We start from the raw sequence: 16,579 nt of genomic DNA, 5'->3' as shown, positions 1-16,579 counted from the left end.
TTGAGGGCGCCTGGGTGGCTCAGTCGTTAAGCATCTGCCTTCGGCTCAGGTCATGATCCCGGGGTCCTGGGATCAAGCCCCGCATCCGGCTCCCTGCTCAGCGGGAAGCCTGCTTCTCCCTCTCCCACTCGCCCTGCTTGGGTTCCCTCTCTCGCTGTGTCTCTCTCTGTCAAATAAATAAATAAAATCTTTAAAAAAATAAATAAAATAAAATAAAAATTGATTAAGAATAAGCCTCAGAGGGACGCCTGGGTGGCTCAGTCGGTTAAGCATCTGCCTTCGGCTCAGGTCATGATCCCAGCGTCCTGGGATCGAGTCCCACATCGGGCTCCCTCCTCAAGGGGAAGCCTGCTTCTCCCTCTCCCACTCCCCCTGCTTGTGTTCCTGCTCTCGCTATGTCTCTCTCTGTCAAATAAATAAATAAATAAATCTTTAAAAAAAAACAAAAAAAACGTTGAGATGTCTCCTTCCTACTTGAAAAGGAATTTTTTAAAAGGAAGTTGACAGTTTTTCCTAAACCTTCACTGCACATTTTTTTGTGAACAGTTCTTTCGGTTGCAGGCTCCAGGGTCTTCCTTGTTCGGTTTGAGACAATGCGGCTGTACCCCATTTCCCTGTAGCATATCTGAAGAGACCGTGCTCTTTGCAGGGGCAAGAAATAGTAAAGGAACGCGCCCACTGCTGGAAAGCAGTCCCCTTCCCGACATTTCATAGCCCTCGCTCCTTTGGAGATGCTTTTCCAGGAAGTTTGCCCAACCGCCCCGCCCCCGGTATCTAACGGAGCAGAAGGCGGGGAAATTGCCTGGTGCCTCCCAGATTGAGCAAGGACAGACACTACGTCCGCTGGATCCAGCTGAGCCAAGGCAGTCCCCACCCCGTCCCCTCCCTCCGCTGCCTCCTGCAGCAGGGACTGAGGAGGCCCTGCCCTTCGTCCCTTCCCGGTCTCAGCGCCTCCCAGTCCAGCAGCCCGGTCTACACCGGAGGGGGGAGCCGAGCTCTGTCCAGTGCAGTTTTAAAAACGAACAGCACTGGGTCTTGAGCACCAAATGTGAGGCCATTTCCAGGTTATGGAATCTGGAATCTGGTCCTGATGCTAAAGGACCCCACATCCAATGGGGAAATGGGGAGTTGACAAAACAAAGTTAAAAGCAGGGATTAGAGGGGTGCCTGGGTGGCTCAGGGAATTGAGCCTCTGGCTCTTGATCTCAGCTCAGGTCTTGATCTTGAGTTCAAGCCCTGCACTAGGCTCCAAACAAAATAAAGCAGTGATTAGAAAACAAAACCATTTCCTGTGTATACTCTGGTTTTAAATCCTTCAATGAATATAAACCGGCTTGAGATTACTTGCCTGACCCATGTCAGGGTCATGAGGTTGTTTCCATCTTTTTATACACAGTTTCACCACCAAGATGGAGCCGTGCAGACAGACCAGTAACTGTGGGTTTTTCTAAGTAAACAAAAGCAAGGGGAGAAGGGTCTGACATCTGATTTCCTACAGAAAAGGAAAAGATTGAGAAACTTCCAGGGCTAAGTCACAGGGTGAGGGGGAAGGGATCAGAGAGAGGGAGCGCCACGTTCCCTCAGAGACTTAGCAACTTCCAGGGGCGGGGGGTGGGGAGAAGTTGCCAGACTCCGACATTAAAAGACCATTTCACGTGGGACGCCTGGGTGGCTCAGTCGGTTAAGCGGCTGCCTTCGCATCGGGTCATGATCCCGGGGTCCTGGGATCGAGCCCCACACTGGGCTCCCTGCTCAGCGGGGAACCTGCTTCTCCCTCTCCCTCTGCCTGATGCTCCCTCTGCTTGTGCTCTCTTTCTGTCAAATAAATAAAATCTTAAAAAAAAAAAAAAAAAAAAGAACATTTCATGCAACAACATCCAAAAAACCAAAAACAAACAAAAAAAACAAAAAACCACCAAGTTGACATTTATTTCCCAGTATGAAAAATGAAAAACACTTCCATCTGATCTGGCCATAAATGGACCGGTTAAGAAACACTGACACACAGAAATTAATAGCATCTAACGAGTTCACACAAAGAATTAAAACAAAATGATTAAATTCAAGGGGGCTCGTTTCATATCTGAATACTCCCAGCAAGCCACCCAGGTGTGATTATCTATCCCCCCACTTCTCAAAATCTGCTCAGCACAGGAAGCACCACCTTATGCATCTTGCGAAAATGCAAATTTTGATTCAGCAGGTCTGGGGTGGGGCAGAGTGTGTATCTCTGGCAAGCTCTCCGAATTGCCCCAAGTTGCCTCGAGTTGCCCATCCCCCAGGCCAGTGCATCTGGGCAGAGTCACACTTAAGGCAGCAAGAATAGAGGCTCCCGTCAATCACCCAGTGGAACTAGCCACCGCCACCCACCACCCCAAAGTGGTCCCCTACACCAGGGGCTGGCAAACTTCTTATGGAAAAGGCCTGATAGTAAAGATTTTTTTTTACTATAGGCTTTGTGGGCCATTCAGTCTCTGTTGAGACTACTCACCGCTGCCCTTGAAGTATAGACAATGTGTGAACAAATAGGTGTGGTTGTGTTTCAATAAAACTTTATTTACAGAAATAGGTGACAGACTGGATTTGACCCTCAGGGTGAAATTTGCCAACCCCTGTCCAATATTCTGAACATATTTCTGGGTCATCTCTGTGGCCTTTTCTTACACAAGCTTATTTACAAACCTCTATCTAAGGACGAGGCGGTGAGGAGGCCCTGGAGAGACAGAAGCAGGCCCTCCATTCTGAACCCCCACGCACAGGGCCAGGCCTCACTCATTTTAGCAGCCCTGCACCTGTTCAGCACGGCCCTGTGAGACAGCACTGTTATTTCTCTCTTAAATGTGGGTGAAGGTGGGGGCTCTGAGGCAGTCTGCCTGGATTTTGAAGACTAGTTCCTCCCCTGTAGTCTGCCAAGGAGGGATAAATCCTACCTCACAGAGATTTCATAAAGCCACACGGAGATGCAAGGCTGCCAACTATGTTGGAATCAGAAAAAAAAAGCCAGAATAACGATCACTTGTTAATTCTACAGACCATAATCTGCTTTCTTACCCTTCAGAAATGCTTACAACTATATATGTATACTATATATTTATAGATGTATAAAGAAAACAAAAAAAGTTTTTTAAATTCCTCATATCATTTAAAAAGAAAGTGAAAAATAATAGGGGTGTGTGTGTGTAGAGAAAGAACTAACTCTACTGTAGAAAGGAAAGAAAGAGAGAGAGGGAAGGAAGGAAGGAAAGAAGGAAGGAAGGAAGGAAAGAAGGAAGGAAGGAAGGAAGGAAGGAAGGAAGGAAGGAAGGAAGGAAGGAAGGAAGGATGGAAGGAAGGAGGGAAGGAAGGAAAGGAGGAAGGAAGGAAGGGAGGGGAGGAAAAAGTCTTGTTTCATGCCTCACATAGTTCTATAAGAAAGTTTTAGTCAAAATTATAGATGCTTAAATACAATCTCAGCAGGTAAAAAGATTCTAAGTATATGAGAGTTATTTTCACTTTACTTTGAACAGAAGGAAATCATAAAAAGGAAGTTTGCCATTTGGGATATACAGTGGGACATATATTGGGTCTTATTGGGACCTTGTTTCCATGTCCCAAACTGGCCCTCACTTAAATTCATACATGTCAGCACAGAGAAAGATGTTTTCACAGCATACCATGTGTGGAAGAAAGGGAGACGACATCTTTTCTGGGCAAAATTATTTTCCTGTTGTTTCTGTTTAATCGGCATTAGAGAAAAGCGACAGCCCCTGTTCCTTGAATTGAGGCCACTGGAGTAGGAACAGTGGGAAGAGGAGGAGGCCGGGACAAGTGGCCAAAGGAGAGGCAAGTGTGAAGGACAGGGCAGTGAGGGGCCCTGGGGAAGGGATGCTGGCCTCTCCAGAGGCCCTGGTTGGTCTGGCCGGGGGCATGTGGAGGCCCAGGCAGGGTCCGCAGGGCTCACAGGATGATGGCAGCCACAGTCTTCTCCTTGGAGGGGGAGGGAGGCATTGATTCTCCCCCAGTAGCTTTTTCTCGGACCCTTACTTATCCTGAAAAAAACAAGGGAAATCAATCATTGCTGGGGAAAAGATGGGGCCTAGTTAGCTTCCTAGAACTTGAAATTGGGCAAATGAAAGAAGGAGGGGAAGGAAAAGGTACAGAGGAGGGGGAGCTACCCAGAGAGCTGGGACAGGAAGGCACAAAGGAGGGTCTGAAGAGGCAGAGGGCAGCAGCTAACCCAAACACGGTGCTGGCGCACGCTCCCCAAACAGCAAAGGACTAAGCTGAGTGCTGGAAAGAAGCTGAGGGATGTTCCTGGCCCTGATGTTCCTCCCTGTTCCCAGAGCTTCACCAAACAGACCCATTCTTTCCCCTGTGCCTCCCTGACAGCTCACCAGGGGCTGGGAGCTCTGGCCACACAAGCTTCGAAGACCCATGCCCAGGGAAGCCAAGGATATGATGACCTGCAGGACACAGACAGCCAGGAGCAGAGCATGGATGCCTAGGAACAAATTCTGGAGATAAAGGAAGCAAAAAGACAGTCAGCAGTCTACTCCTCTGAGTCTGCTCTTACTACCACCTTATCAACCTGGCCAGGTATCAGACTCTGTCCAACTGACTACTTGCCACCGAAACAGATTACATTTTCCAACCATGGGGCACCCATAGCTTCCACCCCATTTGCTTGTATGCAACGTGACCTTACCACAACCTGTGAAGAGCTGAATCTATTTCTCTACCCCTAGAATCTGGAACAGCCTGTAACTGTTTTGGACAACAAAATACAGTGGAGGTGACACTGTGCCAGTAGCTTCCATTTCCCACCTCCTGAAATATTCACAGTGAGATACTTCCTGTTGGAACCTAGTTGCCATGCCATGAGAAGCCCAAACCACATGGAGAAGCCGCTGCAGGCTCTCTGGTTGATAGCCTCAGCTGAGCTCCCAGCCAATTGAGCGCCATCTTGGAGCTCCAACCCAATCGAGCTCTCAGAAGACTTCACCCCCCACTGACGTCTGACAGCAATTGCATGAGAAAACCCAAGTAAAGACTGCCTATCTGAGCCCAGCCAGCCCACAGAATGTGAGAAGTAATGATAAATGAGAGTCTTAAGCCAAAGTGTGTTGGGTGTTGTGTTTACACAACAATAGGTAACTAGGCCAGACACACACCGGAAAAGATAGAAGGGCGTTCTGTGACATTTTCTCTTAAATGTCTGCCCTTTGCTCCTCATCCCCTTTGAGTCAGGAATTCTTATGCCATGAGGGTCTGAGAAATGTCTCCAGCTTAAGTTAAAACCTCCTGAACCACAGACCTAAGATGAGGTCCACACTCCAAGAGCCTACATCTCTGCCTGCCAGTCCCCCAGCTCCTTGCGAACAGGCAGTTGTGCTGGGTCCCTGGAAGACTGGACTCTGTTCTCACCATCAGCATTTGCATGTAGGTTCTGCACCTATCCTCATTCCACCGTGACATGCGACTCCTTTGCCACGTCTCATTGTACCCAGTGGTCAGGGTGGCAGGTTCTGGGGACTCACACACAGAGTCGATGTAAAGGAAGCCATCACTTGGCGAGGTTAAGCTGTTCACACAGAGGACAACAGCAACGACGGCCGTGGAGATGCCAGCCAGCGTGAGCAGACCTGATGCACAGCCCTAGAAGGGAGAAATGCAGGGCGCAGACCGTCCTTATTGAGAGCCATGAGGTCCTGGCCCCAAACCTGTCTCTTCTTCCTCATTTCCTGCCCCAGGAAACCCTCCCCACCCCTCCAGGAAAGATCCCGGGACATTAAGAACTAAAGGGAAGAAGACCAAAAAATAGCAGAAAAACAGACATGGGAGGGGGCAGAGAACACCCAAGACTCACTGAGAGTTTGCCCCGGTGCTTCTCATGGATGATGGCCCCAGCTCCTGCTACAACAGCCTGCAGAGAGAAGACACCGGAAAAGCCTTACAGTTTACTCTCCTGAAGTGACCCCCCCCCACCCATTCCCAGGACAGCCAATTTGAAGCAGGATCCAAGGGACTGGCAAAGACATGGAGCAGATGGACAGGACTCCATCACAGCTGCCCTGCCTTCCCAGCCTGGCCTGAAGGAGGAAAGTACAGAATGACAGGGATTGGCTCGCCCCTCAAGGCCACTTCCTCATGGTGAAGGGCATTTGGATCCTGGTCTTTGGTTTCTTCCCCAAATCCCTGACCCAGATCCAAAGGAAATTTCTCCTTGCTCATAACCACTTGCCTGCCACTGAGCTTACAGCCCCTTCCTGACTCACCACAGACCCTGCCCAGAAGGCGCAGCCTGAGGCATGCAGCTCTGTCCAGGGCCCGAAGCAGAGCAACCCTCCGAGAACACAGCTCACAGCCCCCAGCAATATCTGGATCACCTGCAAGACAGGGTGAAAAGCCAACTCCCTTCCCACCAGCCCACACGCCCCAGGAGAGGCCACCCAGCTCGTACCTGGCTGGCTTTCCTCTCCTTTTCCTGTCTTGACCTCTCTGTAGCTCTGATTCTGGAAGGCTCTGTCCCCTTCACATCCATGAAGCAGCATGTTGTGGCTCTCCTCCGTCCCTCTGACATGTCAGGCTTTTTGTCATTGCTTTCTCCTCAGTGCCACTCTTTGTCATCCCACTGGATGATTCCCACTTTTTTCTCCTCATTCCCCCTTAGGAGTCCCACCATCTTGCCCAGGATAAGCTGAAAGGACCCCTTTCAAGAAAGGAGTGTGTTAGCTGACAGCCTTCAGTGGTCAGCAGCTTCAGGGTCCCTTCGTCTTTCAAGCCACAGGCACACTCTTTGGGGATGGCCACCCAGCCACTGGTGAAGCAAGGCGGTGGGTACGGTGGCCATTTCCACCCAACGTGGCTCTCCTATAAAGTGGCCGTTCTTGCTCCCAAGCTCCCCACAGGGCTGGCAGAGACCTTGTCAGGCCTGCATCATGATCTGGAGGCTCCCCTTGCCCAATCTTGGTCCCTCCGTTCTCATTCATAGGTGTGACACTCTCACAAACCTTTTACACATTTAACTCTGATTCATGTCTGCTTCCTGGAGAACCCAGCTATCATTGCCTCTTGGCCATCACCAGCTTCTCAGCCCGCCAGCACCTCAGATCTGCCACATCCAAGTTCCACACCTCACCTGCACCTCCAGTGTCTGCCTAGCCTGCCTTCCAGAGCCTCAGGCTCCTGGTCACACCAAACTTCAGCATGTTCTTGGATTCCTCTCCTCCCTCGTACCCCAAGCCCACTCACTCCCAAGTCATGGAGACGTCATCCATAGATGATGGAGACTCCTCTCTTTCCTTGGCATCTCTGCAGGGCCCAGGCAGGCACAGACCCTCCACCCTTCTTCCCTGGACACCTGCTGGCTGGGAGGCAGGTTCATTAAAAAGCCCGGGTTCCTGCTAGGAAACCACCCGTAGCCTTCCCCCTACTGAAGCTGATTCAGGACAATTTCTCACCTTGTCAGTCAAGGCTCTCAGCAGTAGAGCCTTAGGCTGCATTTCCAGTCTGATCTGCCCTGAGTCCCATTCTCTTTACTCTGACAGAACTTGCCTGAAGCTTTCTGGCTTCTTCACCCTTGCTCCTGACGTTCTCTTGACCTGGAATTCCTTTCCTTCCATCTTTCACCTCTATCTGTCTACACACACTCTTCCACCATGCGAGGTCTGGCTCAGATGCCAACTGCTGCAGGCCGATCCCCAAGGATGTCACCTGCTCTACCTTTCATTCTAGGCATGCCTGTAGTGGTGTGTTCCCTTCTGATGGATGTTGAGCCCTTTTAGGTTATAGACTAGGGACACTCTCTGTAGTTTTCTCCAAAGTGCCTGTAATAGTGCCTCGCATCTGCAGGCCCTCAGTCCACATGGGTTCCATGAAACTCAGCTAACACCCACCTGCCCCCCACCTCCGGCTGAGACCACCCCCACTGTACCAAAGAAGAGGCCCATCATTCTTTTCCATCTAAATGTGTAGGGGAACCTGCCAAAACTTTCTTTTCCCAAAAAAGATGGGATACAAATAATAAGTTCTCATGAAGAGTCAACCCACTTCTTTTTTCATCCCATTGAAGGAGAGTTACCATCCTCTGCACCACCTGCTCCTCTTACCCCCAATACCAGCTGCCCATAGCTCATCCTGGCCTCGGAAGGGCCGGTGTCCCGAGGGCGAGAAAAGATCTCCTTCAGGGAAGCCCCAGCTTTTAACAATTGTGCCAAAGCTGATTCCTGGTGGATGTGGATGTTGATGTGGCTGGGCTGGGACAGTGTAGAGACCACATCAACTCCATTCACGGTCACCATGTTTTGGGTCATCCTGCCTGCTGGGAAGAAGACGTAGAAAAGTGAGGTCTGAGAACCAGCGAAGATAAAAAGGAATATGTTGCATGAGTGAAGGGAGAGAAAACAGTCCCTTGTCAAGATCCAAAGGGTCTTCCCAGAGCAGGTAGCAGAGTCACACTGGCCTTAATCTGGGATGCAAATCCAATCACCTCTAGAGTTCTTCACCACATATATTCTTGGGCCTCCCCCCAGAATGGTCTGACACGGTTTGTCTGGGTCTTGAGTTGGGCAATGAAAGGAATCTGAATTAGTTCAGGGACTTAATATATATATTTATACATAATACTTCCATATGGTTAAAAATTCAAAAGATACAAAAGGATATACCTATAAAACCCTCCCTCCCATCTTTCTCTCCCAGCCACCTAGTTGCCTTCTAGTTGGAAACTAATATTATCATTTTTTATATATCCCACAATGACATTTTTTGCATAGAAAAGCATATAAAATATATTCTCCTCCCCCTTTTCCCACAAATGGCAGGATACTACATAAACTAACTGCACAATGATTTGTTCACCGAATTGTGTTTTGAAGATAATCATACATCAGTCCATAAAATGCTTTCTCACTCATTTGTCTGGCTGCACAGTGTTCCTTTGTCTGAATGCATCATGATTGTTTTCAGCAGGCTCCTATTTCTTTTAAGATTTTATTTATTTATTTATTTATTTATTTATTTATTTATTTATTTATTTATGAAAGAGAGAAGGAGAGTGAGAAAGCATAAGCAGGGGGAGTGACAGAGAGAGAGGGAGAAACAGGCTCCCCAAGGAGCAGGGAGCCAAATGCGGGGCTCCATCCCAGGCCCCTGGGACCATGACCTGAGCCAAAGGCAGACGCTTAACCAACTGAACCACCCAGGCACCCCTCAATCAGCTCCTATTGATAGACATCAATTTCCTCTTGCAAACAATGGGGAATTGGCAGGTCAATGGGAATATGCATGTGTCATTTCAATAAATATTGCCCTGTGTGGGGCTACCCCATGCCATTCACAAGCAGAAGCAAGGTCAAGGAATGTCCACTGCCCCTCTCCATGGCCAGCAGGAGGTGTCAGCAGATTTTTTAATCTTTTTCAAATATATATCAGGAAAATTACATCCCTTTATAGATTTTAATCAGTTTTATGCAGCAAAATGTCCCCTTTTTGGTGGATATCTCAGCGAGGTTTGACAAATTCGTACATTTGTACAACCCCAACTACAATCAATATAGAGAACATTTCTATGTTGCAAAAATTCCTTAATGTTCTCTCCCCAATAAACCCCTCGACCCTGGCCCAAGGCAACCACTGATCTGCTTTCTGTGACTGTTCTAGTATAGTTTCAGTCCATAGTTCTCTTATTATGAGTGATATTGGTCATCTTTTCATATGTTTAAGACACCTTTTTTCCTTCTTTTGTGAGCTCTCTGTCCATACCCAGGTCCTTCTTGTTTTACTGTTTTGTTTTGTATAGGATCTTGGGTATTCGAAAATTATCATCTGTGACGTGATTTCCAAATATTTCTTTGCAATTTATGATTTATTTTTTGATTAATCAGTTTCCATTTTTATTTTATTTCTGGATTTTATATCATACTTAAAAAGGACTTTACCACATCAAGATTATAAAATAATTCTTCCCTGTTTTCTTCTAAGTAGTGTTATGCTTTCAGTTTTCACATTTAAATGTTGATCCATCTGGGATTTATCTTGTAAGTTGGAAGGTACAGATCCAATTTGTTGTGGGGTTTCTTTCCCCAGATGGTTAACTTCTGAAGGGTATGTTATGTTTGAGGAATATATTATCTTTCTCCTACTGATTTAAAATGTTCTCCTGAGCAAAAATGAAATTCTCCTAGGAATTCAAATCTATTCTAGTGTTTATATTCTGTTCATTGGTGAGTCTGATGAGTCAGGCAACCTTGCCACTATTTTAACGATGAGTATGGGGTTTAATATTTAATTGAGTTATTTCGTGACCCTCCTCGTGTTATTTTTTCTTTCATGGTCTTTTTTGCTAGGTTACTTCTCCATATGCACTTTGGAATCAATTGCAAAGCTCCAAAAGTAATTCTAATTGGCATCCTATTTTGGTATCACTGACGGAAATCACAACGGTATTAATAACGATTCTAACATTAGCAAGATGGCAACCCTAAAGTCTTCCCTTGTATTCTATGTCCTTTACAGAGCAGTGTCATTCTTGTGCCTACCTGGTCTCCTTAGAGGTATAAAGGACAGGTGTTGGACAATTCTGTAGACACACAAGTAGGTTCAGACTTGTTCACAGACACACACAAGGAAGTCTGGCCCGGATTCCAGCCAGATCTCCCCCTTGGGTCCCAGGAGCCAGCATCATGGGGCAGCCCTGAATATGCCTTGGGCTCCAGCTCCCACTGAGCCCCTGGGTACCACCACTTCCCCCACGACACTCCAACCCTAGCTCAGCTGAGCCCCCTGCTCTTCTTCTGGACCAGGCTGGTCCCATGAAGACTCTCTTCCCACACCCCCCAGACTCCAGGGTGTGAGGCTCATCCCTGCTGCCCTGGTCACTCTCTCTATCTCGCTCCTCTCGGTGTTCCTGGAGCTGGGGAGAGAGGACCAGGACCCGTGCTACATCCTGGGCCCTCTACCTTCCAGCTTCACTCTGAAGGACCTCTCACCACCAGACCACCTGAGCTTCAGCCACCCCACCAGGAATAAAGGAGGGGTGAGGCCTGGTGAGGTTGCTGGAGCCAGACACATTCTCCTCCCCCTCCCCAGGTCACACCCTGTCTAGGGCATCCCTCCACACCCCTAGCAAGTCCTATGGGAACTGGGAGCAGCATCCCGTGAGATAGGATGGGGGCTTTGGGGACCAGCCTTGAAGACTCCTCAAGAGAGGAAGGTCCTATGGTGAGAGTCTCCTGGGAAGGGGCCACCTGGTCTGTAGGGACCCTGCTCACCTGCTGTCCTCTGGGAGCCTCAGCAGAGCAGGGCTGGGAGGATCCATCGGCAGCTGAGGACCAGTAGCTGGGAAGAGAAGAGCAGAAGGAAGAGGTGGAGGGAAGAGGGTCTGACCTTCAGCTTTGCAACTTCCCAGAAAACAGCGAGGGCAAAGGGGCCCCTCTAGGGGGATTCCATCTTGAGTAGATAACCAGGCTGGTGAGAAAGGCAGAGTGCACGCATATGAGTGCACACACACACACACACGCACACTCATACGGACTCTCACAACACAGACGGGGCCCACACTCACAGCACCTGCAGACCTGTGTTGAGAAAGCACCTGCCCAAGTGGTCATGGGGGACTGGACAGCTTCCCGGGGTTTCGCAGGACTTATCAGCTTTATGGGCTCCCAGGCCACCCACCTCATGCCCACGCTCCAAGCCAGAGCCCAGGGATGGGCTGGCAGCTGGAAACCCCCCACACAGGGGCCCCTCTGCCTGGCTATCTTCCAGAGAGGTTGCTGCTAAAGTTCAGCAAGCCCCTCCTCCACCCTGCCCTTCTGGTGCTCCACCAACCTCCTCCTCCATCCGCCTGGTTCCCAGCTCCAGCTCCTGCTCAGCCCAGCCCAGCTGGCCATCCCTGTGGCACACTCAGCCCCGGGGGCCCTAAGGAGAGCAGGTGAGGCGGGGCCGACAGCCAGGCAGCCCTTTCCCAGGATACTTCCCCACTGGACTCCCCACCTACCCCCTCACAGGCCTCCAAAGCCTGGCCCAGAGCTTGTTGGGAATGGAGAGAGGGAGGAACCAACCACCAGTGGACCATGGACTCTAGGAAGGTGGCAGGAGTAGAGACCAGGTGTCCCTGTTTGATGCCAAGTCAGGCTGGCCTTGACCTCTACCTTCACCTGCAACTGGTTCCTTCATTGTTGGGTGGGGGAGCTTCAACAAGCCAGGTGGAGTGGAGGGACTATCGGTGGAGAGGGAGGTACTTAGGAGCTGAGGGGTGTCCCCAGGCCCGTCTGCGGAGTAGCTACAGCAACGGGAGCTCAACAGGCAGTGGGGCCTGGGGTTCTGCCCCGTAGCCTGAGGGCTCAGGGTAGGGGTTGTGACAGCAGGCTGGCGGAAGAGGGTGGAGAGGTGAGGACTGCAGGGCACTGCTTGGTCCAGACCCTGACGCCGTGGGAGGATGAGGGGACAGCAGATCTGGGGTGAAGGGGGAGGTTCCAGCGGGCTCAGCGGTCGCCACTGTACCAGCAATCAGGCTGTCCTGACGCGACACCCTGGAGAAAGGGCCAAGGACATTGCTCTGTGACCAGAGACCTCCACCAGTCCCAACGGCCAATGGGATCTTTGAACACATCCTGCCAAATTTTCCTCGCTCACGCTTCCTTCCTCTCTCCCAGACAGATGTCCGCAGGCATGGGGACAGTAGACGGTGGTGAGGCGGACCCTGGGACCCCACAGCCCACCCACATCCACGTGCACATCCACCAGGAGTCAGCTCTGGCCATGCTCCTGATACGTGGGTGCTCCCTGCTTCAGTCCCCTGCCCCTGGTGCCACCTCCCAGACCTGGGGCAGAAGCCGGCTGCTGGTGGCATCCTGGGTGAGTAGGGGCCCAGAGGGGCGCCCAGGCTCCCCGTGTCAGGAGAAGAAGACCCTCCTTTTGCTGTGCACGCTCATGGCCAACCTCTCCGAACTGGAAGCTCAGCCAGTTTTATCTCCTTATTAGAAATCCAGATCGCCTGTGATCTATTTCTGACTTTTTTTACTCACTTACTGGCCTTCTCAATAAAAGCTGAAGGAGGGTGGGCTTTGGACTAAAAGGGTGCAGGGGAGCCATGGCCATTTATAGGCCTAGCCAGTGGAGCCCTGAGCCGCCCTCTCCCCTCTGCCAGACCTAGCGTGGGCTGGCTCACCCTTCTCCTTCCCCCTTCCCCTCTTTCTCCTTCACATGGTTCCTGTTGTTTATACTTGGAGTGGCAGGTCCTTAAAGCTGCTTCAGACGTGGGGGCAGAGTGTTGCTCCTGGGCCCAGGGATCTGGGAGCCAACTTCTTAGGTTCTTCTTCTTCCTCCAGGTGGTGCAGATCGTACTGGGGGTGTTGAGTGGAGTTCTGGGGGGCTTCCTCCAAATCTTCTACGGCTGCACCTTGTGTGGCTCAGGAGCTGCCCTCTGGACAGGGGCTGTGGTGAGTCGGGCAGGAGGAGGGTTGATGGGTCAAGAAGGGACAGATTCGCCTCCTGTCAGAGGTGATAGACCATCACCATCACCATCACCAGGATACTATAAAATGTCAGCAGTCGAAAAGCCCCGAAGTCATCGAGGCTGATTCGCTGTTTCTACAGATGAGAAAATAGCCGAGGGAAGTGGTGGTCTGACCAAAGTCCCATGGCCAGCTTTCGTGGTTTCCCGCCAGCCTGGCCACCTCCCCCCAGGTTCAGCAGCAAACATCAACAAAAGACCTAGGACCCAGCTCATTTCCAGACACTTGCATTGAGATGGGGAGGCAGAACATACCAGAAAGGGTATAGTCTACAAGATAAGGTCAACTCCTGGTCATTTCCCATAGCTCTCTGCGGGTCCTCCACGCGGTGGGAATCTAGTGGGTGCCACCAAAGGACAGGGGTGAATGTCCACTGATGGGTGTGTGCGATCTGCAATAGGGGCTTGGGGGCAGGTCGTGGTAGCACGACACTTCGGCACACCCACACTCACAGAATATTGACTGAGAGAAGAGCCAAAAGTAATCATCCTCGTCCACCCAATGGCAAAACACGCAGATTAGTTACGGCATCACCAAACAGGATTCGAATCCATCTGTCCCCCGGGATGCACCAGACTTCCTGTTCTGTCAGCCCAGGTGCCGGGACAGGCGTCTGGACCCGAGGCCACCCACAGACCCATCCTGCACTGAGAACTTCCCCAACAAGCTAGGGCTTCCACACCCCCATCTGGAACCGCCATAAAACACCATTGCTTTAAAAGGAGGGTTTTGGAGAAGGGAAGGAGGGGTCTTCAATGTCACTAAAACAGAGGGTCCTGCCACCTCGGGAGTTTGACCCAGGCCTAACTAACTACAGACAACAAAGCTTAGCTCAAAACCTCGGGTCCACATGGAGTGTTCCAAGGAAGGACCGGCCGATGGTTGGCTCTGTCCGTGGGCGTTACAAAGGGAAACAGAAGCAGGCAGCTGGAGGGCTTGTGTCTCCTGGGCTAGCCCCGGTCCTGCTTCCATCTGTCCCCAGGCTGTGCTGGCTGGAGCTGTCGCCTTCATTTACGAGAAACGGGGTGGCATCTACTGGGTGAGTTTGGGGAAGGGCAGGGGTGGGACGCCAGGCCCAGAAGTTGGAGGCCGGCCCAACCAAGCCTCCTGCCCAGAGCCCACCCGTGTCTCCCCAGCTGGGCTCCCGGAGAGACTGAGTCTCCAAGGTCTCATTCTGCCTCCTCTCCTCACCAGGCCTTGCTGAGGACCCTGCTCGCCCTGGCAGTTTTCTCCACGGCCATTGCCGCCATCGTCATTGGGGCTCGTAATTTCTATGAGCACCGCTTTTATTTTAGAGACTATATCTGTCATGTCTCCTCGACGGCCTGGTCCCAGGCCACCACGCCCCCTAGCACCCCAAGTCCAGAAGAAGCCAGAAGGATGCACCTGTGCCTCTCCTACCTGAGCATGCTGAAGGTGGGGGTGGGGGTGCAGAGGAAGGGGTGCAGCAGGCGCTGGGCAGGGAGGGCCAAGACGGTAGCTCATGTCACCTGTTCCACACCCAGCTAGACTACTGTCACCACAGCTGTGGCATTGAGCAGACTAGAAACAGTCCCTGTGCTTGGCGGTGTTCCAGACTCATGGAAAACACAAACATTGAAATAATCATAAATGAACCAATGTTGCAAGGGTGCAAAGTGCTGCAGAGGGATTAAATGCACGTCCTCCCTGGATCCTCTTCAGCCTTCGGGCTGCCGGGGCACTGAATCGTAGCCTGAGCCTGTCACTGTTCAGATGAGGACACTGAGGCCTGATGAGAGGGGTTTCTGGCTGCTCTCTGCATGCTAGACTCGTCAACACCCCCTCCCTCATGCAGGGCTCCTTCCTCAGCACCTCCAGAAGCTACAGATGTGAGGATGAAGGGGGAGAGAGAGGCCCTGTGTTGGAAATGAGGGAGAGACAGAGATGGCACAGTCACTCTGGTGCCAACAGCTTTGGTCCTCTGTCCCCAGGCCCTGTTCATAAGCTTTCCGGTCATGCTGTTGGGTGTCTGGGTTCTGCTGCTTCTGGCATCTCTGGTGCCCCTGTGTCTGTACTGCTGGAGAAGGTCCCGATGTAAGAAGGTGAGTCCCTAAAGTATGTGTCTGTGTTTGGGCGGCAGGGGTGTCCAGAGGAGCAGAGATGGAGAAGGCGTGGCTTGGGGAGGGAAAGGGACCCTTACAGTGAGTCCTAAGGGCCATCGTGCCTATGTTTCTACCCCAGTGGGGGCCCAGCCCGAAGAGCCCCTGTCCCTGACCAAGTGGCCCCCAGGACAAAGACCCCAGGAAGCCAGGAAAGTCCGTATCCATGGTGGGACGCTGGGGCTCTTGGCGTCAGGTACTATAAGGCTAGTGCTGGATCCGGTTGGCTCCAGAATGAAGCTGTGCTGGAGGAAAGAATTTGCACCTCCTCTGCCTACACTATCCTGCCCCTCTGCCTCCCTCAGGAAACAGACCAGAGGAAACTGCTGGAAGTGAGTGAAATCTAGCTCTGCTTCTCCTGAGTGCTCATGCCTGGACTCTTTCTGGACGGGGCGTCCCTGTCTCTGGCTCCTGGGAGAAGGACCGGGCTGGGGAAAAGGGACTCTGCACTAGCTCTAGTTATCCTTCCTTCCCCCTCCCCCACCCCTGCCATGGCCAAGCCACTGCCACGGCCCCCTCCACCAATCATCACACCACTCTTGCCCATTTCTGGCTCACCTTTCACACTCCCGCCCTGCTTCACGGCCCCTCATGAGCAGTGATGACAATAAACTGTCCTGTTGTTTCTCCCAGCTTCTTGCTTAGTTATTCCAGGGAATTTCTCTTGGCTGGGCAAGGCGGAGGAGGATGAGCCAACACAACCCTACAATGCTCCTCCATCTCCCAACCTCCCATCTGGGTCAGGAGTTGCCGGCCTTGAAAGTAAACTCTCTTGGAGACTGGTTCTGGGACTGGAGGTCCAAACGCCTGCGCACCAAGGGTGAAGGGGGCAGGGACTCTGAGCCCCTCTCCCTAAAATTCAGATTTAAGAGACTGAACGCTGGGCAAACTGAGAATTGGATTTTTTTTTTTTTTTGGCTGTTTGGAAATAGTAAGAAATAGATAATATAACGCCAAAATGCA

The 16,579-nt window shown here is 51.3% G+C and overlaps 2 protein-coding genes across 2 annotated transcripts; one reads left to right on the top strand and one right to left on the bottom strand.

Moving 5' to 3' along the window:
- Positions 1–3,528: 3,528 nt before the first annotated feature.
- TMEM176B (transmembrane protein 176B) lies at positions 3,529–11,341 on the bottom strand. Its single transcript, XM_045865072.1, has 7 exons — positions 11,250–11,341; positions 8,088–8,299; positions 6,255–6,365; positions 5,846–5,902; positions 5,404–5,634; positions 4,374–4,493; positions 3,529–4,028 (listed from the first exon to the last, which is right to left on the bottom strand). Exons 2-7 carry the CDS (start codon positions 8,289–8,291, stop codon positions 4,020–4,022), a joined length of 732 nt encoding a protein of 243 aa, XP_045721028.1. The 5' UTR covers positions 8,292–8,299; positions 11,250–11,341; the 3' UTR covers positions 3,529–4,019.
- Positions 11,342–12,651: 1,310 nt separating this feature from the next.
- On the top strand, positions 12,652–15,963 carry TMEM176A (transmembrane protein 176A). The gene is made up of 6 exons (XM_045865175.2): positions 12,652–12,837; positions 13,311–13,421; positions 14,479–14,535; positions 14,691–14,912; positions 15,449–15,559; positions 15,922–15,963. Exons 1-6 carry the CDS (start codon positions 12,652–12,654, stop codon positions 15,961–15,963), a joined length of 729 nt encoding a protein of 242 aa, XP_045721131.1.
- The last annotated feature ends 616 nt before the right edge of the window (positions 15,964–16,579 follow it).

This window comes from Mirounga angustirostris, unplaced genomic scaffold (genome assembly GCF_029215605.1).
Source record: "Mirounga angustirostris isolate CCGP_5_RB_7025 unplaced genomic scaffold, mMirAng1.0.hap1 SCAF_12, whole genome shotgun sequence".
Classification (NCBI taxonomy): domain Eukaryota; kingdom Metazoa; phylum Chordata; class Mammalia; order Carnivora; family Phocidae; genus Mirounga; species Mirounga angustirostris.
Note: the sequence above shows the minus strand (reverse complement) of the source record. Positions and strands in the feature narration are given on the sequence as shown.